Source organism: Echinops telfairi, unplaced genomic scaffold (assembly GCF_000313985.2).
Source record: "Echinops telfairi isolate 266 unplaced genomic scaffold, ASM31398v2 ScPeMD7_15;HRSCAF=58, whole genome shotgun sequence".
Lineage (NCBI taxonomy): Eukaryota > Metazoa > Chordata > Mammalia > Afrosoricida > Tenrecidae > Echinops > Echinops telfairi.
The window spans coordinates 2,045,601-2,072,653 of record NW_022103912.1 but is presented as its reverse complement, the minus strand read 5'-3'; the positions used below and the strand labels follow the sequence as shown (position 1 = coordinate 2,072,653).

General features: G+C 36.8%; 1 protein-coding gene and 1 pseudogene across 4 annotated transcripts in view; one reads left to right on the top strand and one right to left on the bottom strand.

The window, feature by feature from the left end:
* PTPN4 (protein tyrosine phosphatase non-receptor type 4) overlaps positions 1-27,053 on the top strand; it is a 176,603-nt gene that overhangs the window by 75,458 nt on the left and 74,092 nt on the right. For 3 of the 4 annotated variants that reach the window (XR_006679826.1, XM_045287403.1, XM_004711902.2), the window contains 4 exons: positions 650-737; positions 14,249-14,337; positions 19,052-19,115; positions 23,767-23,939. Coding sequence is in view for 3 of the 4 variants with exons in the window: in XM_045287403.1 (XP_045143338.1) it covers positions 650-737; positions 14,249-14,337; positions 19,052-19,115; positions 23,767-23,939 (414 nt within the window). In the remaining variant the exon portion in view is untranslated. The remainder of the gene's footprint in view (positions 1-649; positions 738-14,248; positions 14,338-19,051; positions 19,116-23,766; positions 23,940-27,053) is intronic. The other variant, XM_045287404.1, reaches the window with a different exon arrangement.
* On the bottom strand, positions 5,628-6,270 carry LOC101653807 (annotated as a pseudogene).

Below are 27,053 nucleotides of genomic sequence, written 5' to 3'. Positions count from 1 at the left end.
TGAGTTACTCGAAATACTCATACAGGTACTAAGGCAGGGTTGTGTGAGTTACTCGAAATACTCATACAGGTACTAAGGCAGGGTTGTGTGAGTTAGACACTCAAGTGCAAGACTGCCTGGTTTGAAATGAACCTGGTCAAGGTAATTACTGTCTTTGAACGCTGGCCAAATTGCTGTCTCGTCTTCTCTTTTCTTAGCTGTACATTGAGGATAGTAGGGTGTCTGTTCTAGAGTCCCTGGGGGAATAGATGACTTTGTGTCTGCAAGTACTTAGAACAACGACTGCACATGTGAACACTGAAGAACTGTCAGCTCTTATAGCTAGGAGACTCAACTTTCATTTGGTGATAGCCTCTACCTATACCACGGTACAGCCTTCCACCGGTTTTTATATCGTTTGCAAGCCAAGAATGAAGTGTAGTCTCCATGTATGAAAACGGTATCAAAACAGAAAGAATCTTGCATTCCTCTGAGAATTTTGTGAATTTCCGATTTCAGTGTCATCTGCCACTGTCATCCATTTAGTGTCATCGTCAGTCTAAACCACCATTGGAACACAAACACCGTTATGCTTTCACCCCGTGTCCATGACTGTTTCTTGGCTTGACCATATACCTGACTGATCTAATTTTTAATGATATTTTTATAGAGGCTTATCTCCTGCAGAAGCAGAATTTAATTATTTGAACACAGCACGTACCTTAGAACTCTATGGAGTTGAATTCCACTATGCAAGGGTAAGTGAAGACTGCTAATTTGATGTTGCTTGGTTGGATTCCATTTTTTATTATACGTTTTAAAAAGTACCTTGATATAGATTAGGCAGCAATCAATAACTTGTGAGTACTACTGACATAATTGCATCGAAAATTTCTTCTAAATTTACGTATTTTCACAATTAGTTAGGGTTTAGTACCTGAAAAGAGAGATGAAATGTTTACTCATGTTCATTGCCTTAAAAGATAGTGCTTAATGTTATAACCTACAACTTATTTATAAAGGTGATTTGGCAGAATACAAAAGGCAGTCCTTTTATTATTTTATAAAGCAAGTTGAGTTTTAGGGAAATAAAATTTGATGTATTTAACTATTTGATCACCATAATCAAAAGATGCTCTTACCTTACTGAGGTGAAAATACTGTTTCACTTATTTTCTGTTTGTAAATTTTGATTTTTAAAGCATAAAATAGAGCTTACTGATATATTTTGCATATATTTCCTCATTATTTTACTTACATGGAATATATAATCAATATCTAAACCTTTGCAATACTCTGTAACTATTTTCCTTGTGTCAAAATTGGCTGTCTCCAAAAGAGGACTTATTATTCTGTCATAAGCAAAAGTCACCTTTATATGTCTCTTAACGTAGATGCCTTCTTAGGATTTTCTTTTTTATTTTAATTTTTTCTTCCTCATTTTAGGTCTTTCTATTTGTTTGGTAGAGAAAATATATTCAACAAACCATTTGCCCGTTCTACTACTAATTGGGTGACATTGATTACATTCTTCATGTTGGGCAGCCATTATTAATATCTATTTCCAAATTTTCCTACCACCATTAATTGACATAAACTTAGTGCTCCTTTAACAGAATTTTCTCTTTTCATTCTGGTAACAGCTAATAATCTTAGATTTCTGTATTTTTGCTTGCATCGTTTAAGTGAAGTTATACAGTATTTTTCAGTTTGTGACTGATTTATTTCACCCGGCATAATGTTTTCAAGATTTATCCACGTGGCAACATACATCAGAATTTCCTTTCTTTATATGTTTGAGTAACATTCCGTTGGACCACATTTCTTGTATTCATTCCTTCTTCTGCTATTGGCCATTTTGGTTGTTTCCACTTTCTGGGTATGAACATCTGTAATGCACATTGGTGTGAAATCATAATTTCTTATCACAAGGTTATGTTCCCTTGGAATTACCTGTTGTTGTTACGTGCCACTGGGTCAGCTCTGACCCTCGCAGCCCTTACACACACAGAAGGAACCACGGCACAGTCCCGTGCCATCCTCACAATCGTTCCTGTGCCGGAGCCCACTGACGCAGCCACTGTGTGTCTCCATGCCACCGAAGGCCTTCCTCTTTTCACCGTCCTCCACTTTACCAAGCATGACGTCCTTCTCCAGGGACACTGCGTGCAAAGTATGCAGGACTTGCCATCCTTGCCTCTACGGAGTACGGTGGGCTTACTTCTTCCAACACAGCTCTGTTTTCCTTTTTAGCAGCCCATGTTACTTGAGTAGTCTTCTCAGTCACCACAATTCAAATGCATCTATTGTTGTGTGGTCTTCCTTACTCAGTGTCCAACTGTCATATGCATACGAGGCCATGAAGGATACTGGGCTTGGGTCAGAAGCACCTTAGTCCTCAAAGTAACATGCTTGCTCTTCAGTACTCTAAAGAATTACATATGATCACATTATTAATCATAATCCTCCCTCTCTTTCGGTGTTTCATGCTTTTGATCGGAATTTACTAAAATGACTACCAAGGTCAGTCATTGTAGTCTTTAGCAATTCTCTTCGTGTACTTTAGCATGTACAAAGTGAAATACAAATACTGTTGCTCTTTTTTAATTTAAAAGCATGGCTAGATCTCATACATAATTAAATGTATTGCTTATTGATTTTATTAAGATGGTATTTTGTTTAAATTATTAGATTGTAAAACTTTCAGAAGACCCTAAGTATAAAGTAATAGATTAAAAAGTTTTAAGTTTTAAAATGGTCAACATTATTGTATGAGGGGGGGTCTTCTAATGTTTCATGAAAAAAATCCCATAACTTGCATATCTATCCAAGCATCTAGCCTTAAATTAATCATTTCTGGATTGTATTTTTAACAGTATCTATCTCTGTTACCATTAACACTTGTCCAAGTGTCTTTTCCATCATTTTGCCAACCTCCCTCTTCTTGGATGTTGCCGCCCCTCTCACCCAAGGTAACCCTTAACACTGTCCGCCGTCTAGCCCAAGGGCCAGCAAACTTTTGAGATGGCAGAGCCAATCCTTTCCCTCAGAAAGATGTAAAAATTGTTTGAGAGCCGTAAGTATATTTTTACCAACAAAAGAAATCACCATGATCTGACTAATAGCCCTTTCAGTGTTTCAGTTTTACTTCAGAGGCGCATGTATGTACCCAAAGAGCTGCATGTGGGTCTGGAGCTTTAGTTTGCTGACCCCTGGTGTAGTCCATCACTCCCTTCTCCCATCCATCAGGTGTTTCTTGCCGTACAAAAACCTTTCACTGCCTTTTTAGAATACTCGTGTAATGTTTGTCCTTTGGTTATAGACTAATCCATTCCGTGTAAGGCCCTCCAGACTCTTTCATGTTGTGATGTTCTGCACATTGATCATTGTTCTTTATCATTGCATAGTATTCCCTTAGATGTATGTACTACTTTATCTTTCCGTTCTTCCACTGCGAAGCATTTAGATGTTTCCTTCGTTTCGTTGTTGGGCGGTACTGAGATGAACGTGGATGTGCACTTAGCTATTCTTGTTGCCCCTCTTAGTTCTCTTGGATATCTGCCAAGTAGAAGGCTTGCTGAGTTAAATGGTATTTCTGTTCGCAATATTTTGAGGAAGTGATAACACTGCTTGACTTGACGGTTGCACCATTGTACATTTCCGCCAGCAGTTTCTGAGGGTTCCAGTCTCCACAATATCACCAGCAATTGTTGTTTTCTTGTTTGATTTTTTTCCTGTCTTATGTCTCATTGTTGTTTTGATTTGCATCTCTTTAGATGGCTAAAGATTGCAGATATTTCTTCCCCCTGAATATCTTCAGGGAAGTGCCTGTTCATGTCCTCTACCCATTTTGAAATTGGATTATTTTTCTTTGAGGTACTTGACTCTCTAGGAAGTCCCAGTTATCTGATTTCTGCTGTGTGTGTATTTTCAGAAATATCTGTTGGTGTATTTATTCCATACTATTGGCAGTTCTAGGTTTTACCTTTGATCCATCTGGAGTCTATTTTTCTGTGTAGTGTGAGATATGGGTTCTGTTTCACTCTTCTGCAAATGCATATCCAGTTTGCCAGTCCCATTTGCTGGAGAACATCTTTTCCTATTTAATGTGTTCTGTCCATCTTCTAAGAGGAGTTTCCTGTAGGTAGATCAATTCGCTCATGGCTTATCAATTCTGATGCATTGGTGTATGTATAGAACCTTTTTAGATTGGGACATCAGGGGCTTCCTACCTTTTTCTTTAGTAGTCGTTTGCTTGTGAGGGGGTTTTTCCAAATAAAGTCAGTGATTAGTGCTTTTTATATCTTTGAAGCATGATGCTGGAATCTGAATTTGGATTGCATTATATTTATAGGTCAATTTGGGTATTGTTGACATTTACACAATGTTAAGTCTTCCAGTACATTAAGTGTGATATATGCTTCCATTTATATTGGTTTCTTGGTTTCTTATAGTAGTGTCTTTTTTCTTTTTAATCATTTTATTTGGGCTGATACAACTCTTATCACAATCCATACACTTTACACATTCGTTGCCCTCTTCATTCTCAAAACACTCGCTTTCCTCTTGGGCTCCTGGAATCAGCTCCTCGTTTTTCTTTTTTGCCCCCTCCCTCCTCTAGTAGTGTTTGTAGTTTTCTTTATACAGGTCTTTGTTTCTCTTGGATTATGTTTTTTTCTGGGTATTTCTTCTTTTGAATGGCTGTTGTACTATTTTCTTAATTTCCCTTTCATAGCCGTTACCATAAAGGAGTACAGCTGATTTTTCTATGTTGATCACTTACCTTTTTACCACTTTGTTGAATCTTTGAATTAGTTGCTTTGATTTTCTTGCTAAGTTTTTGTGACTTTGTATAGGATCCTATTACCTGCAAATAGAGAATTGCTCCTTTTTTTTTTGCCAATTTGGATCCCTTTAATTTCACTTATTTTCTTTATTGCTCTAGCCAAGAATTCCAGTACAATATTAAATAAGAAGAATAAAAGGGTATCCTTGTCTGGTTATTATTCACAGGGGGAATTTTTAAAGTTTTTCTCTCTTAAGATTAATGTTGCCCTTTATCTGGTTATGGATTTTTTCCCTACTCCTATAATGTATTTTTATCAGGAATAAGTGTTAAACACTGTCATATTCCCTTGATTGATTGTGATGTTCTTTTACCCTATTTTAAGTATGGCATGAATTACATGTTTTTCTAATTTTGAATTATCCTTGCATACCTCTTATGAATACCACCTGGCCATGATCTATTCTTTTTTGATAGATTGTTGGATTCTATTAGCTAGGATTTTTGTTGTTGTTAATAAGGTTCATTTTAGTGCAAAACCAAAAGCAATTCTTCCAATGTTGCATGACACAGAGCTCTGTGATATTAAGTACTGCCAGGTAGGAAGGAGGAAGGCTGTGGCTTTTGGCAGAAAAGCTTTTTCAGAAGAGCAAATTGAAGAGGCTATAGCTAGACATCAGACCTACAACTTCTCATATCTGTGCTAGAAAATTCTATTTATCCAGTTTGGACTAAATTTCAGGAAACAGGAGATTTAAAACAATGCTTATTTGACTTTACCCATTTGAGTTCACTGTTTCTTCCCCCTGCCACTCCTAAATTAGCATGACCCAGTAGAAAGCCGGCTGCTTTTAGAACCTAGCTATTTTATTTTCCTTTCTGTGGCGAGACTGTCATGGAGCCTGCATATTTCTGGCTCAAAATAACTTAGCAATGGACTTGGTGAACTTGGCTTCCCGCATCTGCTTGGTTCTCCCACTGACGATGGTCAGCTTCAAGGTGTACTTGTCATCAAACCTTTTGAGGCTGGAGGACAGTTGCCAAATCTCATCAGGATCCATCCCTGTAGGGTCTTTCCTGTGGGCCACCAGAAAGATGCTCTTCTCCTTATATGAGGTATAATGGTCAAGATCCCCATCTTCACAAAGTAGGATCTGACACACAAAGCCAAGATAGGCTTCGACTCTGGAAAGGGGTGCATATAATCCCACGTCAAAGCCACTATGGAAAAAAGGCAGGAGGTGGTGCAAATGGTGAGGCGACCATCAATGAGATTTTCCACATACTTGTACTTTTCCAGAAGTACCTTTTTTGGCAGTATCATCCAAAGAATTTTGCACAGTCGATCCATCCCATTTGTCAATTTTTACAGGTTAATCATCGATCTTCCACTTACCCAACAAGCCACTGCAGCTACTGCTGGTCCTGCAGCAGGGGCCACCGCCAGCCCCACTATTGACGCTACAGCTGCCACTTCGCCCACCCGGTGCAGCCGCTGCCGCCATCTTCTCTCCCTGTTAGCTAGGATTTTGATGAATCTATTTTCTTGAGAGATTTTGATGTATATATTTTGATAATGACTTTGCCTGTTTTTAGAATCAGGTTTATGCTCACTTAATAAAATGAGTTAGTTAGTTTTACATCCTTTTCACTGATAAAGTTTGAGTAGAATTGGTTTCAGCTCTCCACTGAATGTTTGATAGAACTCTCCAAGTAAGATTTCTTTTTATTTGGAATTTTTTAAGGACATTGTCTTTTCAGAGATTCTCCTGTAGTCCATGCTAGTTTAGGTAGGAAAGATGTTTCTAGAAATGTGTCCATATCTTCTTAGTTTTCAAATTTGTTGGGTATAGTTCTTCATAGTATTCTGTCAGTATTCCTTTTTATTTCAGTTGGTTCCGTTGTGGTATCACCCATTTCATTTCTTATTCTTGCTATTTACTTCTGTTGTTGTTGTTGTTGTTGCTATTTTCCTTTGTTAGATTTGCTAGTGGTTTGTTGATTTGGGCACCTTTCAAAGAACCAGCTTCTTGTTGATTCTTTCTATTATTTTTTGCTTTCTGTTTCATCTATTTCCATGCTAATGTATTTTATTTCTATTTTTCTAGTGACTTTTGGCTTATTGGCTGCTCTTTTTTCCAATAGTTGGATGTGCTAATTTAAGGTGTTGATTTTTATTTTCATTCTTCTTGATGTCTGATTATTCTAAATTCATTCTGAGTACTGCTTTTTATGCCCTCCAACGTGTTTTGTAAGTTTTTATTCTCATTTGTTTCAAATGATTTTTTTATTTCTTTAATTACACAGTAGTTTTTAAGTAGTATATTAGTTAATGTACATATATTTGATTTTTTTCCTTGATCTTTGTATTGTTCACTTTTAATTTTACAGCATTATGATCTCACAAGATGCTTTCTAATACCTGTGGCCTAACCTATGGTACAAGGAACCCTGGTGGTGTAGTGAGTAACTCATTTTGCTGCTAAGAGAAAGGTCAGCAGTTCAGAACTACCTCTTGCTCCTTGGGAGAAAGACAAGGCTTTCTACTCTTAGAAAGCATGACAGTCTCACAAACTCACAAGGGCAGTTGTTCCCTGCTCTGTAGGGTTGCTGTGAGTTGGAATCGACTCAGTGGCAGTGAATTGATGAGTGAGAACATACGGCATGTTCTGCAGAATATTCCATGTGAGCTGGAACAGAATTTATATTGCGCTGTCTGGGGGTAGAGTGTTCTTTATATGTCTCGAGGTCAAGTTGGTTGAATTTGTTGTTGAATGCATCTGTATCTTAATAAGTTTATTTCTAGTTCCACCCCGCTTCAAAAGTCTCCTATTGTGGTAGAGTTGGTCTCTCCAGATTCTGCTTGTCTGTAAAACTTTGATCAATGTTTTTTTTTTGAGAATTCCTTCCCCTCTTTTGCTGGATTTTGCCTTATTTGATCAGAATTACCGTGTCACTCATGTTCTTTTTTCGTTACTATATTTTTTCCCTTCCTTTGAACTTTAGTTTGTTTTTTGTATTTGTCCATAAGGTGTGTCTCTGGTAGACAGCATGTTGATAGATCATGTTTTTATGTATTGTGCTACTCTTGACTGGTGCAGTTAATCCATTTATGCTCTATATAATTGGTATAAATTTATTCCTTGTGTGTATGTCTGTGTGTATGCGTTTGATATTACTGGTTTCATTATCTGCATAATTTTCTTTGCTGAGTTTATTTTGTGGGTTTTCTTCTCATTTTTCCTACTAATTGCTGTTTTAGCCACTACTAGATCTTTTATGATTTCCCTCTTATGTTGATGAAGTATATTCATTTTTATATCCATTTTCCCTGTCTTTTATTGATTTCTGCTTCAGGTTAAGACGCTCTTGAAATCTGTTTAACTTCCCCTCCACTGGAAGGTTTTGTAACTGCTCTGAAGACCCCTGATGGATATTAGGCTTCTAACTGCAAGGTTAACACTTAAAGGGTTTTTTATTTGTTTTTTGTTTTGTTGGGTTTTTCCAGTAGCTACACTTTTCCCTTTGTTTGCTGAATAATTGTTTTCATTACGATTTGATCTCCCTGATTTCTTATTTTCAGTCTTGGGAATTCTTTTACTTTAGTTACTCGTGTATCCGGGTCGACTTGTGGGTGTTCCTGTCAGGTATATTAATCTCAGGTATACTGTTGTTTCTCTGTCAGAAGAACTCCGTTAGTACTCCTTGTAATCTGATCTAGACTGCATAAATTCCTTCAATTTCTGCTTATCTGGAAATTTATGCTTACCTGAAAACTGTCCTATTTGAAGGACAGTTTAATTGGGTTATATTATTCTTAGCTGGTGTTTTTATTTTTTACCCTTAAATTTTATATAATCATCCCAGTTGCCTTCTTAACTATGTGATTTCTCCTGAGAAATTATATCTTGGTCTTATAGGTAACTTCTTGTTTTTCTTGAGTTGCTCTCGGCAGTCTTCCTTTGCCTATGGTTTTGGAAAGTTCCGTTTAAGATACGTCATGGTGATTTTACGGGTGATGGGGGCAGGGGGCTGAATCGTTTATAACGCTGGAGGTTGAGCATGTGGTTATGGGAGGGTTCCCTGTCCACTCAAGGTGCTGGCAACAGGCTGCCCATCAGATCGTAAAGAGTTCACAAACTTCCAGGGTTGGTGGTGGTGCACGAGAACCCGATCTCCTAGGGCATGGCTCTAACCTCAGGCAGATTAGATTAGTAGCTCTATGGGGTCAGGGAGGTGGGTAAGGAATGGGAGGCAGTGAAGGGCCTGCCTTAACCAGGACACCCTTATCTTTCTTGTATTCACCATTAGTGTGTGCTGGTATGCTGGCTCTGACTAAGCAAAGTTTGATTGAATGTTGCTTGCAGATGTTTGAGGTAGCCTTCTATATCAGGCTAGACAACAATTCACTTATCTTTTTCCTTTCTTACTGCTTTTATTTGGCTTCCTCTCTTCATTATTCAGTCCGCTTCTCTATCACTTTCTATCATGCTCAGGATACCAGCGTGATCATCAGTGTCTGTTTCACTTGATCTCACATCTTTGTTGTCGTGTGTCTGCCTATTTTGCCAGTGTACCAGTAGCTCCTCCATGAACGTTTTAAATGCTTAGTGTTCTGTATTCCACCCACCCAAACCCCCATATACACGAAAAGTTATTCGTCTCTCGGTTCTCTCAACTAGCAAAACTAGTTTAACAGTAACCATTCATTATAGGCCACCCTTAGTCAAATTGGTACTTATACATCTTTAGCTGCTCATAATCTCTAAATAGAGACAGTGTGGATCCTGTAAATGCAAGGAGGCTTCCAAAGGGTTGTGGACAAATGGGATTAAAAAATAATGGAATTTTCCCAGGAACATTTTGAAGACCCCCACCCCCTTAGTTGTAGAGGGAAATTTACTTGAAGGAAATGGCTCACAGGTTGAGGGACAGGCAAGTTTTAGCTCCATGGGCCAGCAGTAGAGCAGACTGAAAACCTCTGCTAACCTAGGCGACTGTAGGTCAATGAACCCAGCTCTGCCAGTCAGAGGGAAGGGTAGAGACCTGGGCAGGCTACTATGGTTGCTAGGGCTTACAAACCCGAAATCTGCAGGTCAGGTGGCAGACCAGAGACTTCTTCAGGTTCACATCCTAGGATAGAATGTGAGAAGGAGAGTACAGGGTTAAGAGAAAGAGGAAACCTTCCCAGAACAGTCATTTATATGAATGGAAGTAAGCCAGACCTTTAAGAAATTTCCCCGTCAACTGATTGGCTGGTCTCATCAGATCACAAAATGGAAAGGTGATTGAATAGTATCTGTCAGACCAGTGAGAATTATAGCCTGGTGAGTTGACACCTCACAGTAACTATTATAGCTTACGTTAGTCAAATGGGCACCTATACACATCTTTAATCACAGGTAAGCTCTAAAGAAAGACAGTTAAGACATTCCTTCACACGGCATGATAAACTGCATGTGTACAACCAAGAAGGCATTAACCTTATTTACATTTTGTATGTTATTTTAAAAAATGGCTTAAGAAGAGTTAAGTAGGATAAGTAAAAAGGTGTTGCTATGAGGTTTCCACTTCATACATGCACAGGTTTATTACTGAGCAAGCCCTAGCAGATACATGCACCCCAATTTTTATTTCAGAACTGTGTACGATAGCAAAAAGAAAAAACCTAAATGACTGTTGCTGGAGAAATGGGTAACTAAAAATAAAACAATACTGTGCATCTCTAAAGAATAATGATGACAAAATGAGGACCTAATGTCAGGGGTTTAAGTGGAGAGAAAATGTTTTGAGAAACGATGTACAAATGCGCTTTACACAATTGATGTGTGTATGGATTGCGATAACAGTTATATGAGCCCCTAATAAAATGTTTAAAAAAAATAATAATAATGATGACATTGTGGAATACCATGGATGAATTTGGAAGCTGAGGGAAGTTAAGCCTCAAAGATATTCTGCATCAGACTACTGTTATAAAAGAAAAATGTTTTTTGCACTAAAAGAAGGAGACTTTGCTAGTTAAGGAGAAGCTGGGGCAAGTGAGGAGGAGATGGGAGGAAAGGGTAAGTAAAAAATGAAATTCTTTTTTTTAAAAATAATTTTATTAGGGGCTCATACAGCTCCCATCACAATCCATACATACATCAATTGTGCAAAGCGCATTTGTACATTCATTGCCCTCATCATTCTCAAAACATTTCCTCTTCACTTAAGCCCCCGGCACTAGGTCCTCATTTTCCCCCTCCCTCCCCCCTCCCCCCCCCCCCCATGAGCCCTCGATAGTTTATAAATTGGTATTTTGTCATATCTTGCCCTGTCCGACGTCTCCCTTCACCCACTTTTCTGTTATCCGTCACCCAGGGAGGAGGTCACATACATTTCCTTGCAATCGGTTCCCTCCCTCCAACCCATTCTCCCTCCACCCTCCCAGTATCACCACTCACACCACTGGTCCTGTAGGGATCATCCTCCCTGGATTCCCTGTATTTCCAGTTCCTATCTGTACCAGTGTACATCCTCTGGTCTAGCCAGATTTGCAGTGTAGAATTCATATCATGATAGTGGGAGCGGGGAGGAAACATTTAGGAACTAGAGGAAAGTTGTATTTTTCATCATTGCTACATCGCCCCCTGACTGGCTCGTCTCCTCCCCAAAACCCTTCTGCAAGGGGATCTCCAGTGGCCCACAAATGGGCTTTGGGTCTCCACTCCACACTCCCCCCATCATTCACTATGGTAAGATTTTTTGTTCTGCTGATGCCTTATACCTGATCCCTTCGACACCTTGTGATCGCACAGGTTGGTATGCTTCTTCCATGTGGGCTTTGTTGCTTCTGAGCTTGATGGCCACTTGATTACCTTCAAGCCTTTAAGACCCCAGATGCTATACTTTTTCATAGCCGGGCACCATCAGCTTTCTTCGCCACATTTGCTTATGCACCCGAAATTCATTTTTTAAAAGGAAAAAATACATAGACAGTAACATAGATAGGTACATAAGTAAACAGTTAATAACAGATATATTGGGGGGGGGGGAATCCTTTAATTCAGGGCACAAATAGTAAATTTCAGGTGCTTTGTACCTCCAAAGCCCTGATCCCACCCTTTTTCCTTTCTTTGCCATAGATATCTGTGAAAAAGAAAGCATAATGGAAAATTTAACAAATGTCCAAGTACAAGATCTATTGGATCAGTACTTTGAGGGCCTTTGTCCATTGCCTTTGGTACTGTTTGAACTTCTACAACAGTAGAGTGATTTCTTGTGTGTCACTTGGATTGTGGTTGTCTGAACACTCTATCCCTCACCACCTCATAGGTCTCATTTATTCTATTGCTAACATAACTTTGAGTGTTATGGATTGTTTTCAAGTATTAGAGACTTTCTCTTTCAATGTATCTTCTCTGACGTTTTAAGACATTGGGAGTGAAAGGGATGGGTTAGGAAGAAGCATTTATTTAATGTGCTGTCTTCAACTTGAACTAAATAAGAACTTCAAATTAATATCTTGGCATAATGTTCTTCTTTTGTCTGACTAAGGGTGTCGAGTATTTGCACATAGAGTTCTGCATCCTATATATAATTTGGGTACTGCGTAGGGACCTTCTGCCATCGTAACCTAAAGTTTTAGTTGATGTCCTTTGAACTCTGATAATAGTGTACAAATAGTATAAATATTAGTGCTGGTTAGGGCTAACTAAAAATTTACAATTAGACTGATAATACAGTGTTGCTGTTTTTGGCTAGTTCTTCTATCCAACAAATTAATGTAATAAGGTTTTATTTAATTAATAATTACTAAAACTATGTTCCTCGGGATGTAGTTTAGGGATTAAGTTGTAAAATATTGTTTATGTTTCTATTCTGTCTTTCAAGCAAATTAATGGTTTAGGTAAAACCTTTATTCCCTTTGGAATGTTTAAAATAAAAAATAAAAACTGTTTCAGAGTTAGTTAGCATCTGAGACAAGTATTAAATTCTACTTACTGGCATGAAATTCATTTATCCAGGCACAGTTTAAATTTTCTTTTCTAGAGCCTTCCAAAGGCTCCCTGGTGGTGCAGTGGTTAAGTTCTCGGCTGGTAACTGAGCGAATGGTCGGCAGATTGAATTACGCCATGGGAGGATGATGTGGTAGTCTACTTCCATAAAGACTAGAGCCTAGAAAACTCTATTGGGCAGTTCTACTCTGTTCTAAGGGGCAGAATTGATTCAATGGCAGTGGATTTGGGGTTTTCCAGACTGTAAGAAATATTCCCTACTCTGTACTCAGATGATCTTTTTAATAGAGGACTTATCATTATACTGCAGGTATATATCACCAGATTCTGATCTCTAAATGCTCTATTATTTTTTATAATCTAAGCACCACATCTGCCTCATAACAATTTTGGAAATGGAAGCATGCCTGTTAGCTCATCCTTCTGCGAGTCAAGGAGTATTGATGTCTGGATTCTGGCCCCTGTACCAGAGTTGGGCTCAGTCTTCAGCGATGGGAAATTCTGAGATCATTTTCTGTTTTAGGTTAAAGAATTTTAATAATGTAATCTTTGTTTGTTTTGAAGTTTATCCTTAATTTTTATTAGGTGACAATTACGTATTTTGGCCAATATAAGGTAAAATTAGCCATTTTGGTTTGTATTATGCAATTCTTTATTGACTTAGATAATGTCACGTATTTTTGTTGTTGTTGTTAATCCTAAAACTGAAACAACTCATGACTTGGATGGATTTGATTGACATCATGCTGTGTGACGTTAGCCACAAAAAGGCAACGATTTTATGAGGCCACTATTGTTTTAAAACATCAAGATAGGCTTTTATATCAAAAGAAACAGACTTTGAGGGTTACCAGAGAGGAAAGGGGAAGTAATATAGAGAGTAAACAGTTGGCAAAGGAGAAGATAATATTCTACATGAAGGAGGCCAAAATAACCCCAAAACCAAACTCACTGCCATCAATTCACTGCTGACTCACAGTAACCCTATGGGACTACTCCTGTGTTTTGAAACTGTAACTCTTAACTGGAGTAGATAGCTCTGTCTTTCTCCCTAGGAGTGACTGGTGCTTTTGAACTGCTGACGTCCCCAACACATAACCCTACTGTTCTACCAGGGCTCCTCACATGGGGAAGACAGGTAGGAAAGGTGTGCAAATAGGGCAAGAACTTTCATAAGTTGTTGACTGTAAAAGTGATTTCCTGCTTCACTTAATTCACAATATTTTTGTTAATTCACTGTATTGTGAAACTTCCCCTAATTCACTGTGTATGTGTGTGTGTGTGTATACATACGTATGTATAGCCGAGATGGATGATAAGTTAAAAAACAGTAGCTTCACAGTTTGGTATCCTTGTTTAATAATGCAATCTGATATGATATTGTAGCAAAACGGAAAAAAACTGATGTGATTTCTAAAATATGTTTAACAACTAAGCCCACTGTTGTAGATTTATTATGTTTTGGTATGTTTTGTTTCTTAAGGATCAAAGTAACAATGAAATTATGATTGGAGCGATGTCAGGAGGAATTCTGATTTATAAAAACAGGGTACGGATGAATACCTTTCCATGGTAAGACCTTCCCTCCCTAATTTTGCATTTACTACGATTGGCTACTGTACTGTTTTAATGTCATCGATCTACTTGTGTGATACAGCTTATGCATTACCCTGCTTTGTACGAACTTACTTGAAGATACCAAATAATTTAATGATTTCTTTTATTGCTTATTAGAAAATTTTACTCACTAATCATTTTCTTAGATTATCTAAATACGTCATATATGCAATTGAAATAATAGGTAACACTAGAATGTTTGTCTTGCACTCTGCTAAGCACTCTAAGGATGTTATTTCATTTAAATGCTAGTTTATTGGTTGGAACATAGACATGGCACAAAACTCTAAAATCAAACTCTTTCCATTGAGTCAATTCTGACCCACAGTCACTACAAGACAGGGTAGAACAGTGACACTATAGGACAGGGTAGAACAGTGACACTATAGGACAGGGGAGAGCAGTCCCTGAGAGCTTCTGGGACTGTAATTCTTTATGGGAGTAGAAGGCCCTATCTTTCTCCTGTACATCCACTAGAATGGCTCAAATTATAAAGAATGACAATACTTAATGATGATGAGACAGTGTGATATCTAGCAATCTCATGCATTGCTGGAAATTAGTTTGGCAGTTTCTTTAAAGTTAAAATCATATATTAGGAAAGATGAAAGATCACTAAAGAGACAGGAAAGGAGGAAAAACTCAAAATAAAGATCAGAAGTGACTCTGAACGTGAACCTACACAGAGTTGTGCAAGCCAACTGAAGAAATGAAATAAAAGATTAGATTAGGATATTTGAAAGGGTGACTTGGGAAAACAAGGTATTATAAAATGTACAAAGACCTGGAATTTGCAAGAACAGTCAGCATTTTTCAAGCTGAAGGAATTGAATACAAATTTAAGCCTCAAGTTGCATTACTAAAGAATTATATTGAATGATGCAGGAAACATAAAAATAGACGGAATATACTGTACCCAAAAACAGTTGGTCAGCCCTCAGCCATTGGGGAGGTCGCATGCAATCAGGAAGCGTAGGTAGTAAAGAGCTTTGAGCTGCACTGATGGAGCTTGTGAAAAAGACCGCCTCAGGGATGGACACGCCAATTGAGATTTTTCAACAAACCGATGCAACGCTGGAAGCCCTTCTTCCTCTCACGCCACGTTTGAAAGAGAGCTTCCTGCTTAGTGTACTTGTGCCCATTCCAAAGAAAAGTGATGCATTACTATCACACACTAGGAACATTCTGTTGAAGGTAATTTTTAAATAATGGGCCATCAACAGGGAACTGCTGCCAGGTTCAGAAGAGGGTGTCTCAGATAGGCTTCATTCCAAAGCAGAATGTACATGATTTTTTAAAAATAAAATAAAAGCGAAACAAACAAACATTTATGTTTTATCAACTATACAAAGGCCTTTGAATCATAACACATAATGGATAGCATTGCAAAGAATGAGAATTCTAGAACCTGTAAATATAGTCATGCAGAACTTAAACATAGATCAAAAGACAGTTCAAACTGACAAAGGGATCTTGCGTGTTCAAAATTGTAAAGATGTGCAGTAGTCTTATATCTTTCAAACTTCTCATTCAGTCTATGCTTAACAAGTGAAAAGGTGGACTGTGAAGAAGACCACAGCATTAGGATTGGGAGAAAACTAAACCACCTCTAGTATGCAGACTACACTTTCTTGCTTGTTAAGAATGAAAACAACATGAACCACACACTGATAGGCAGACAAGGCTACCACCTTCAGTGTAATAACACAAAAGTAAGATCACAACTGGAGCAGTGTCTTGACAAATGGATACACTAGATTGTTATTAGTCTTTTAGTCATAAGCCAAGTTCCGTTATCAATTTTTTCCAAGGCAAATCAATAGTTTTCTAAATCATCAAGTAAGCTGTTTAATTTTAATTTAGGGTTTTTTTTTTAAAAAAAAAACCTTATTGTAATTTGAATGAAAGTTCATAGAACAAATATATTTTCCATTCAACATACTTTTACCTCTTAAAGTATGATTCTACCAGTTTGACTTTGCCACCTTTTAAAAAATGCGTTACTAGAATTTTCAGCAACTTTTAGAATTGTATTTAACATTGTATTATGTAAGACTACTTGAATAACTTTAAGGAAGCATAAAAATTACTTCATGAGAATTTATGGTTATAGCTCTAATTGGTATGTACATTTCCGTTGTTTTTATTTCATATTAATATTTAAGATATTCAGACCAAAACTAATAGTATAAATACCAAGATTTAAAATAAGTGTGTTTAGAATAAAATTTAAAGCTCTGCGGGTTATCATTTCATTAGCTAGAAACTTGATCAAATAAGTAGGCTGAGTGAAGATCAATGACGATGACTGCATACTCTGGGTCCATTGATATGAATTTTAGTGTGCAAACTAATCTGTAGAGACAGCAAATCAGTGGTCACCTGGATTGGGAGAGTTAGAGGGAAGTGGTGTGAGAGGGACACTATAAAGTGGGGAGAATAATCTTAGGGGTAGGATGAATGGTCAGTATTTTGATGATGGTTTGATTGGTGAGAATAGGGCTTCCAAAGGCTCTTGGACAAGTTCCATTATGCTTCCATTCTGTTTTCCATGAACTTTTTGATGCTTTCATGTGTGTAGCGTAGAGCTGCATTACAGAATTTTCAAGGCGGGCATTTTTCAGGAGCAGGATGCCTGAACTGTCTTGCCAGGTACCTCTGGGTGGTTAAAGCAGCCTGTTTTTTAGTAGTGAAGTGCTTACCCATGTGTGCCATCCACTTGTCTGGAGGGAAAAAAAATCTATCAAAGTTGTACCTGCAAAATAAAAATCATTACAAGAAAGTAGAAGTCATTCAAAATATATTTATGCCAAGGATTTTTAAAGCATTGTATTACATAGGGAGTCCTAGTGGCATAGTGATTATGAGTTGGGCTGGGATTGTACTGGTCTGCAATTCAAAACTACCAGCAGCTCTGCAGGAGCAAGATGGAGCTGTCTCCTCCCATAAACAGTTACAATCTGAGCTTTCTACTCCCATATACAGTTACAATCTCCAAAACTCACCAGGGCACTTCCACCCTGTCCTAGGGGTCGCTGTGAGTCGGCATCAACTAGATGGCAGTGATTGAATGTGAGACTTATTTTTGTATGATTTCTTAAAGATCGACAGAGATTTTTTCTTCTCCTGATCATTTAGAAATAAGTGGGATTTTGTCATGGTTGGTTTTTTGTTTGTTTGTTAGTTTGAAAGGTTTTAATGCATTAACTTATGGTCATTGTGTTTAATAATCACCACCCTTAAGTCTTCCTTGTATAACAATGATAAAAGAATATGATAGAAGAATTTTCCTAGTTTTTACATGTTGTTTTCCTAAAGCTTAGTATCTACAATTAAAATTTTCAAACTCGAAATCTCTATTTCTTTTCGCCAGACAGATATGTTCAAGCTGTCTTATCTATCACTTGTCTTTGCAAGTTATTGAGGTGTGATATGCTTAATTTTAGGGAAATTCTGGGAGCTGCTTGACTAGGAAGGGCCATGAGTCATGAAGATCCCAACTTAGAAACTATTTACTTAGATTTGTAGGGTACCAACACATTTGGCTTAGTAAGATTGACTCAGCTTGTCCTCATGACCCTTATGTCTTCCGAGTGTTACTTATTATGTAGAAAAATTAGGCATAGTCACTTTGCTTATGTTGATTATGCTAAGGAAGCTTTGCAAATAGCCCTTTATGGTTTTATGTGAGTTGCATATAAAATGAAAGACCATAAGAAAAGCAACATAAAAAAAATCATTGAGTTTTTAAAATGAAATTAAAATATCTTTAGGGTCTTGCATTAACTTTGGCATCTTACATTTTTCCCTTCAGATATTGCTGAGATTTCCATATACAATTGGGAAACTAATTCATAACATATTCTGGCAAAATTTTTGTAGTTTGAAACATAGATTCTAGTTATTTTCCCATGAAACACCAATAACTGTAGGTTGTTTATGTACTACATTTATGGTTATATACTATAAACTATTTAATATAACCAAATAAAGATACAAGGGTTTCATTTTATTGGACCACAGTTAATGCCCAAGGATGTGTAGCAGTCACAAAATCAAATTGGGTATTGCACTGGGCAAATCTGTTGCCAAAAGTATCTTAAAAATATTTAAAGGAACATTTCACTTTGAAGACTACAATGTTACTGGTCCAAGACATGTTATTTTCAATGACTAAATACGCAAGTGAAAGCTGAAAAGTGAGGAAGAAGAATTAATTCCTTTGAATTTTACTGTTGGCAAAGAATATTGAAATATACCCTGGACTGTCAGAAAAGCAAACAGATTTGTGCTGAAAGAAATATCAGCCAGAATGTTTCTTCAAAGCAGGGATGTCAAGATTTCCCCTCACATATTTGGACACCCCATCAATAGGGGTCCGTCCTTTGGCACAGGGTCATCATACTTGGTAAAGTAGAAGATCAGCCAAAAAAGAGGAAGACACTCAACAGGATGGGTTGACACAGTGGCAGCCACAATGCGCTCAAATATGACGATGGGACCAGGCTGGGCAGTGTTTCCTTCCGTCATTTGTAGGGGTTGCTCGGAGTTGCAATTAACTCAACAGCAGTAACAAATATTTACTTAAACAATTATTTCTGTAATTGTTACCTTAAAGTTCCTACCTATGTAATATTTTAAAATCGAATTCATTTTGTCTTTTACCCAGGTTGAAGATTGTAAAAGTTTCTTTTAAGTGCAAGCAGTTTTTTATTCAACTTAGAAAAGAATTGGTGAGTATTGTTATAATAACCAATATCAATGAGATTTTTAAAGACATATTGTAGTCTTTTATAGCAGAACATATTTGTTAGTATGAGGGAAAATATTTCCCTTAATATTTTTGATTACCTATTGAGGTAATCTGAAAATTATAAATGATGATTAATTAAAAGAAGTAGCATGGAACTGTACTTGCCCTTTCAATTCTTTACACAAACACACACACACACACACACACACACAAGGACTTTAAAAAGTGTGTGGGAAAATGACGTTAAAACATAATGGAATAGTCCCAGTACCTTTTTAAAGACCCCACATATAACCAGTGATGTAAAATTGCATTTTATGTTAATTGGTTCACTTTGTGTGCCAAGGTATATTTGTTTCTTCCAAGTATCTGGTTCAAAGGATCTCTTGTAGTTTAGTGGGTTACAAGTTAGGCTGTTAAACCCAAGGTCCATAGTTAAATCTACTAGCCGCTGTGTGGGAGGAAGGTGAGGCTGTCTGCTCGTGTAACTAAGATCTGCCCCCTAGGGTCACTCTGCGTCCAGAACAGCTCAAATGGCAGTGGCTTGTTGGATTTATTTGTGATTGAGTTAAAGCTCTTCTAGGTAGCTGTGTGATTTTCTGTCTCTCAAACTGACAAGTGGTATATATTTTTCTGGCTGAATCCACACCACTTCCTTTATTTAGGCGAGCTAGTTATTTGTTTTGTTCTGTTAGTAGTTTGTGAACCTATAGCATATTTCTTCTTTACATTGGAACGGTAATACACTTTTTACATATCAACAGAAGTCAGAAAGTATTGCTATTTCAGGCAGGCGTTCGCTTATTCCATACCAAACCTGTTTAAATCTGTCTCTGCAACCCGTGGACGCCTTTAGACACGTTCTCTCCATCATACGCTTTTCTTAATCTGGTTCAGGGGCTTTCACATAAAGACCCAGTCAAGACAGTGACTCTGAAGGACTCTGCTGAAACAGTTACGTCCAAAGCAGAGAGGTCAGTTCAGAAAGTGATGGCGACTATTTTCTTGAAGGACAGAATGATCAGAAAGGTTATTACAAAAGAACTTTTTAGAAAATTGAATTTTTCCCCATCACAACAATGCCCCTCTGCTCATTCTTAGCGGGTAGCAAAGGACTGTACTACAATATTTTGTTGGCTATCCACTCTACAGCCCTGATCTTGACCCTTCAGACTTTTTTTTGTTTACAAAAATCAAAGAACATTTAAACAAGCACAATTCAACAGTTGAGGATGCCAAAACTATCATTTTGGCATGGTATAAGTTGAAGAACTCAAAATTCTTCTGGTAGGCGTTAGAGATAGGGAGACACTGCCTTCAGAAGTGTATGGACCTAGATGGAGGGTATGTGGAGAAGCAATAGCTTCGTATTTTGATGGCTTTTGTTTAATAAAGTTTTCTATTTTGCAGCAATACTTTTTGACTGACCTTGGTATGAGATCCAATGCATTGCATTATCAGAGAGCATAGTATTTGAAAGACTTTTATCACATAAATCTTATCTGGTTATCAAATTAAAATAATCATATCCTTTGACTTATTTATTTCTCATAACTGATAAACTTGATAAATTACTTCAAAGTTCAGAGTGACTGCATATGTGTGTACAAATGTCATTGAGATCTTAATATACAGAGCTGCTGCATTTTATCAAAGGATATTGATCTACTAATTAACTATGTTTATAACTTAGTCTCAGAAAATATGTAGGAATTTTGTAGATAATTTTTATTAAAATAAAACACAACACATAAGTATACAATACTAAGTATACAGCTTCATATAATAAACATACCCATATCAACGCCTTCCAGATTAATAGATATGTAGAACATTATCCCAGAAGCCTACCGATGCCTGCTTCCAGTCATTAACCTCCCCAAAGGTAAAACATTCTCATTTCTATCACTATGGATTATTTTGCTTCTCTTTGAACTTTAGATTCATGCAGTATGTTTTCTTTCCAATTCATTTCCCTCAACATAGTTTGTTGATTCATCCATGTTGTACATAACTACGATTTATTCTTTCCCATTGCTGTATAGTATTCCACTGAAAGAGTAGACATAAATTATCTATTCATTCTTCAGTGTGGGGACAATTTTGATGTTTATTTCTTGGAATTATTTTGGCCAGTGCTACTAATGAACATCTTGTATGTGCTTCAATAAGTGATGAAAGGAGTATGATAGAGTAAGTCATGCTATTTGGAAACTTTAGAAAGCAGCCAAATACTTTTAACTAGCTGTACAGGTAGACAGCATGGTAGGGCAATATTCTAGTTTTATTTCTATAATATTACTAATGCTATTGTAGTAGAAACTGCTATAACAGCTAACATTTGTTAAGAACTTGCTATGTACCTGATAAAATACAGAGCACTTTTCGTGTCAAATGTAACTCACAGGCATTCTCCACGCTAGTACTTCCTATAAGAGTGCGTTCCACCACAAATTACAGAAACAAAAATCAGCTAACAATTGCATAAACTAAGACAGGTATTCTACAATCGACAGCCTGGGTTAATAATGTCTCTCTAAAAAAATAATAATAATAATAATAATGTCTCTCTGTAACAGTTCTTTGTTTTTAAATATTCAAACTTCATAGAATTTACATATCTTTCAGTGTAATGTTTTGGGATCATCATTGACATAGGAAAAAATGGTTTGTTTTATCCAAAAACCGAGTAGAGCATTTTAGATAAAATGTGTGTAGAAAAATTTAAATTCAAATACAATCGACATAATGTCAAAATCATACAAATGTTTCGAAAGGTATGCTAATAACCAGGAAAGGGTAGGATTAGTATGTGTATCACGAATGCTACTGGCATTGAGAAACATTATTGTATCATACACAATATGAAATATTTTCTGTCCTTTTTAATGTTTATAGTATATTATATATTGTGTGGACTCTAAGTTAGTGCTTGCTTCGGCAGCTCATATTCTAAAATTGGAATGGTACAGATTTGTGAAGCATTACATATTTTTAAAAAAAGCAACACTTAAGTTAGTGTGTACCGAGCAATTATGAACCACAACTGAAACATTGTCTTAAACATATTCTAACATGATCGTTTAGCTGTACTCCATAAGTCTTTTACTGTATTTTAGTGAAATGAAAAATCTCTTCATGACTTTGTAAAAGGCATAGATTTCTTAAATAATCCATAGAAAAACTATTAAATTTTAAAAGGAAAGATCGATAATTTGGAGCATCAGTAAATTAATAAGTATGCTTGAGGGGCCTTTAAAAAGCTTATGCAATTATGGAATTGAAACATAATGGCTTTTTCCCATGAACTTTTGAAACCCTTTGTATTTTATATACACGTAAACATACAAGGGCAAATAGAAAACATAGACTATTGACTTGAGTAGACCCTTCAGAAATTATGCCCACATGGCCAGTAAATCTGAAAAAATGTTCATCTCATCAGTCATCAAGGAAGTACAAATTTTCACCAAAGTGTAATACTTCTTTCCCCCTACCTACCAGAATAGTAAAATTGAGGGTTGTGGGTGTGAGGTGAGGGGGAACAGGTAAAACTTGGGTTGGTGAATATGTGGAGCTTGCACTGCTAGAAGAGTATATATTGATCTACCCATTTTGAGAAACGATTGAACATTATCTCCTTAACGCTGAGCATATTTAGCAACAGAAATATACATATAATATACCAATATACACTTGTTTGTAACTATATATAGCAGCAGTATTCTCATAAACCTAAACTAGAAATATCAAATGTTTATTTACAGTACAGTAGGTAAATAAACTGTGGTATATTCATATAATGGAATACTATGCAGAACAAAAATGTGTGAATAGCTCCACCAACTATATGGATGAATATAAAAAACAATGTTTAGCAAAATAAACCACAGGAAAGAACACATATTATCTGATTTTATTTATATAAAGGCCCAGAGCATGCATACCTAATCTGTCATAATAAAATAAAAGTCAGAATAATAATTACCTTTTAGGGTAAGATAATGACTGGGAGAAAGTGAAGACAAGGAATATTTCTGGGATGCTATTAATAACTCTTTGATCTAGGTGGTAGTTAAAGGGTTGTGCTCATTATAGGGAAAATAAAGATGTGCAGTTTCATGAGATGTGTGCTTTGATGATTTACTTTAATAAAGCTATTTTTTTTTAAATCGGTTATGTAAAACTTGTAGAAAAAATAAAGAAATGCTACTATTGCATTAAACTTAAAAGGTAAAATTTTTTAGCAGTGCCTAAAGGTGCTCAGCTTACTTATTTGCAATTAGAAATTTACAGAACTTGGAGTATTATAGAAAGCTTGATTATATACTTGAAGGTATATTTTATTGACTGGGATTATACATTGATTTTAGAAATTAATATGTACCAAATTTTAAAACTTACTTCTAATTATGATCTATGATAAAGATTCTGAAGAGTTACAATGTTACTGAATGAGGTACATGTTTTGCAAATTTATTCATTTTACTGATCTTTTTGTTGGATAAACCAAAATATATTAGAGGTATTAGTGTTAGCATGGCTAGAATAACCTATAGAAAGTAAATTTATTGGAGCTTTAAATTCTGAACTCTTCATGGTATTTTCTGCATTTTTGTCTTTTGTTACAGCATGAATCTAGAGAAATATTATTGGGATTTAACATGGTGAATTACAGATCATGTAAAAATTTGTGGAAAGCATGTGTAGAACATCACACATTTTTCCGTTTGGACAGACCACTTCCACCTCAGAAGAATTTTTTTGCACATTATTTTAGTTTGGGTTCAAAATTCCGATACTGGTAAGTATTGCCTTTCCACGGGGCTTTATTTTTGGATTTGCACTTCCTTTAAAAAGCAGGTCTAGTTTCTGGGGCCAAACCTCCTGACTCAACACCCTAAGGGGTGGGGCACTTAGAGCCATATTAATAAAGGTTTTATAAGTTGTGATATAGAAACCACACTTTTTGAATGCCCATTTTCATTGACAATATTCCCGATAACTATTTTCTAATGTAAATTAACATTTACTGATTTATGATCTGAAAAGTGTTATAATTTCCATGTATCTTTTAAAAATATTTACAAGAAAACATTCTTTATTCTTAGGTATTTTTATTGTGTTTATAAAACTTACACTATCTTACACATGAACATTTAATAATTGCTTTTGTCTATTATCCAGAATTTAGAATATTTAGAGTTGCCAAACTATCATAAAAATTCAAAATGAGTAGATAAAATTAGAATTAGCCATAGAACAATTGCCTTAAGTCCTTTTTGTAAAATTACAGTATTATTTATTGTTAGGTTTTTGCCTCTTTGAGGGCAACAATTTTTGAAGGGTTATTCTAAACTTGAGTAAATAAGATCATTAACAACTGATTAATCTATGGAATTCTTTTTTGATGTTGTTTTTCCACCCATATACTCATTGTTACAAAATTACATATTATGCACTCCCATAATTAAATTGCCTTTTTTAAAAGTTGTGTATGTATCATCACAATCAGTGCTACTGCATCCCGTATCCTCCCACATTCATTATGTGCTCCCCACCCCATCCCAGATAAATTACATCCGTTATTGCCTCCATGTATTCAATCCTTCTGTGTTTAATAAAACTGGGAAACATATCACAAATAGTAAGAAGGAATAAAAATATAGAGGAAGCAAGAAAAGACCACCAGCAATGTTAATATATGCCAGCAAAATTTTCTGTCGTGGAACAAGCAAGAAATATTTCAACATAGGGCAAGTTCACGTTGGGTCAAGAGGGAGGTCAGCTGACCACATAATCACATAGCCACAGTTCCATCCACCGTAATCAGGTTTATGTAATCTCTGTCTAGCAGCAAACTGTTTGTGTCCCTTGACTGTGGCCACACGGGATCCTGCTAGACTAGAGCAGCAGTTCTCAACTTGTGGGTTGCGACCCCCTTGGGGATCGAACGACCCTTTCACAGGGGTCACCTGATTCATAACAGTAGCAAAATTACAATTATGAAGTAGCAACAAAGGTAATGTTATGGTTGGGGTCACATCACCACCACATGAGGAACTGTGTTAAAGGGTCACAGCATGAGGAAGGTTGAGAGCCGCTTCTCCAGAGGCTTTTTCCAACTCGTCCCCTGCATGTACGATTTTAGGCTCCCACTGCCCTCCACTCTCTGAGCTCTGATACCGTTCCCTTCATTATATTTGGATTTTGTTATTTGTCTTCTTCGGATCACACGGGCTGGTGTGCTGCTTCCACGTGGATTTAGTTGACACCTGACTTAAATGGCTGCTTCTTTGAACACACACCTTTAAGAACCCAGATACTGTTCCAACCAATAGCCCTCACGATCTGCTTTCTTCACCACACTGTGCTGGCAGCACCCATCTTTTCAGTGGTGACTTCGTGATCGCGAGTCTTGGGCAGGCAGGGCCAGTTATAAGAACTGTGGCCTCTTGGATTGAAGCTAGAACTAAGTGGGAACCCAGAATCCATCCACCCATCCACGGATTATGCACATCTCTGGTTTACTTTAGCAGTTTTATTGTCATTTTATGACAAAAACGTGATTAATCATCACTCTGCGATGTAAAGTGATTCCATTGATAACATGAATAATTTATTTAATGACATATAATTTAAGGTTCTACTGAGAAAAGGAGGCTATGTAAGTATAGACCAGCCATGTAGCGCATTCTGTAGTGGTTCCTTTGTATATATGGAATTCTTACATGATTGAGCTCAGTTTACATTAAGCCTGGGGATTGGTGCTAGTGGACAAGTCCTTGTAACATTCCTTATTACCAGGGCAAATCCCTGCCTATCAGATTAATGCATAACAATACACGGCGATAGTGACAGAGGAAATAGAGGGTGGTTCTGAACCCCCTTTCATTGGACACCCACTAAGCAGGGATCCCAAGCAAAGTCCAATGACGCCAATTCCATGGTCTTGGGGTGGCCGTGAATTTGTCTTTTCTTTCATCAGGGCATTTTCAGTTTTAAGTCCAAGTGCTACAGGTAGTTTTGAGGTAGGACCCAATTTGTTTAATGAGTATTCCACATTGAGTTCCTTGTCATGGTTCACTTAGGGCTTATGGGATTATTAAAGGGCCCGTGAAAGTTACTTTTTAAATGAACTTTGTTAAAAGAATCACATAGGAAAATTATTCATCTTGTTCTCATAAGAGAAATTATTTCATTTGTGTGTCTGTCCCTCACAAAAGATTTTCCTTCTTCAATAAATAAAACCATGGCCATTATATTTTGGATTGAATCCTTTCATATGTTCATGAGGCAAAATGTTTAGATGTGGCCCGGAAAACATTTATTATAAACTGTATACATTTGAAAGTACCTAATTTATTAGGAAAGATGGCATCATAAAGTTTAGTACAGAATATCGCTTTAAAAATACTTGGTAAAAAAAAATAGGTAGTAAGCATTGCCCCAAAATTCAGCAGCAATAGTTAACAGAATTAGGAGTATTACAATGTTTGTGCCTTAGCTACTCAATGCTGTTACAATAGAAATGCCACAAGGGGAAGGCTTTAACAAACAGAAATATGCTTGTTTTCTCATTGTTTAGGAGGCAGCAAGCTTGTATCCAGAGTGCTAATTCTAGGGGAAGTCCTTCTCTTTGTTGGCTGTAGAGAGGTCTTTGACCTCTGCTCCTATGCAGTAGTGTAGTTTTGCAGCTCTTCCACCATCTCAGCTCTGCTGACTTATTTATTCTCCAAATATATCAAATAGATTGCGTCAAAGCAGACCGACTCAAAATGCACCCTCAGTTTTATAAGAAAGACAACCTAGTGCCAAATGGCATTCTAACCACAAGCCTAGAAGTTAGGATTTACGACCTGGTTTGGGAGAACATAATTCAGTTCATAACAACATCCCCTCAAAATAGAGAAAGTGG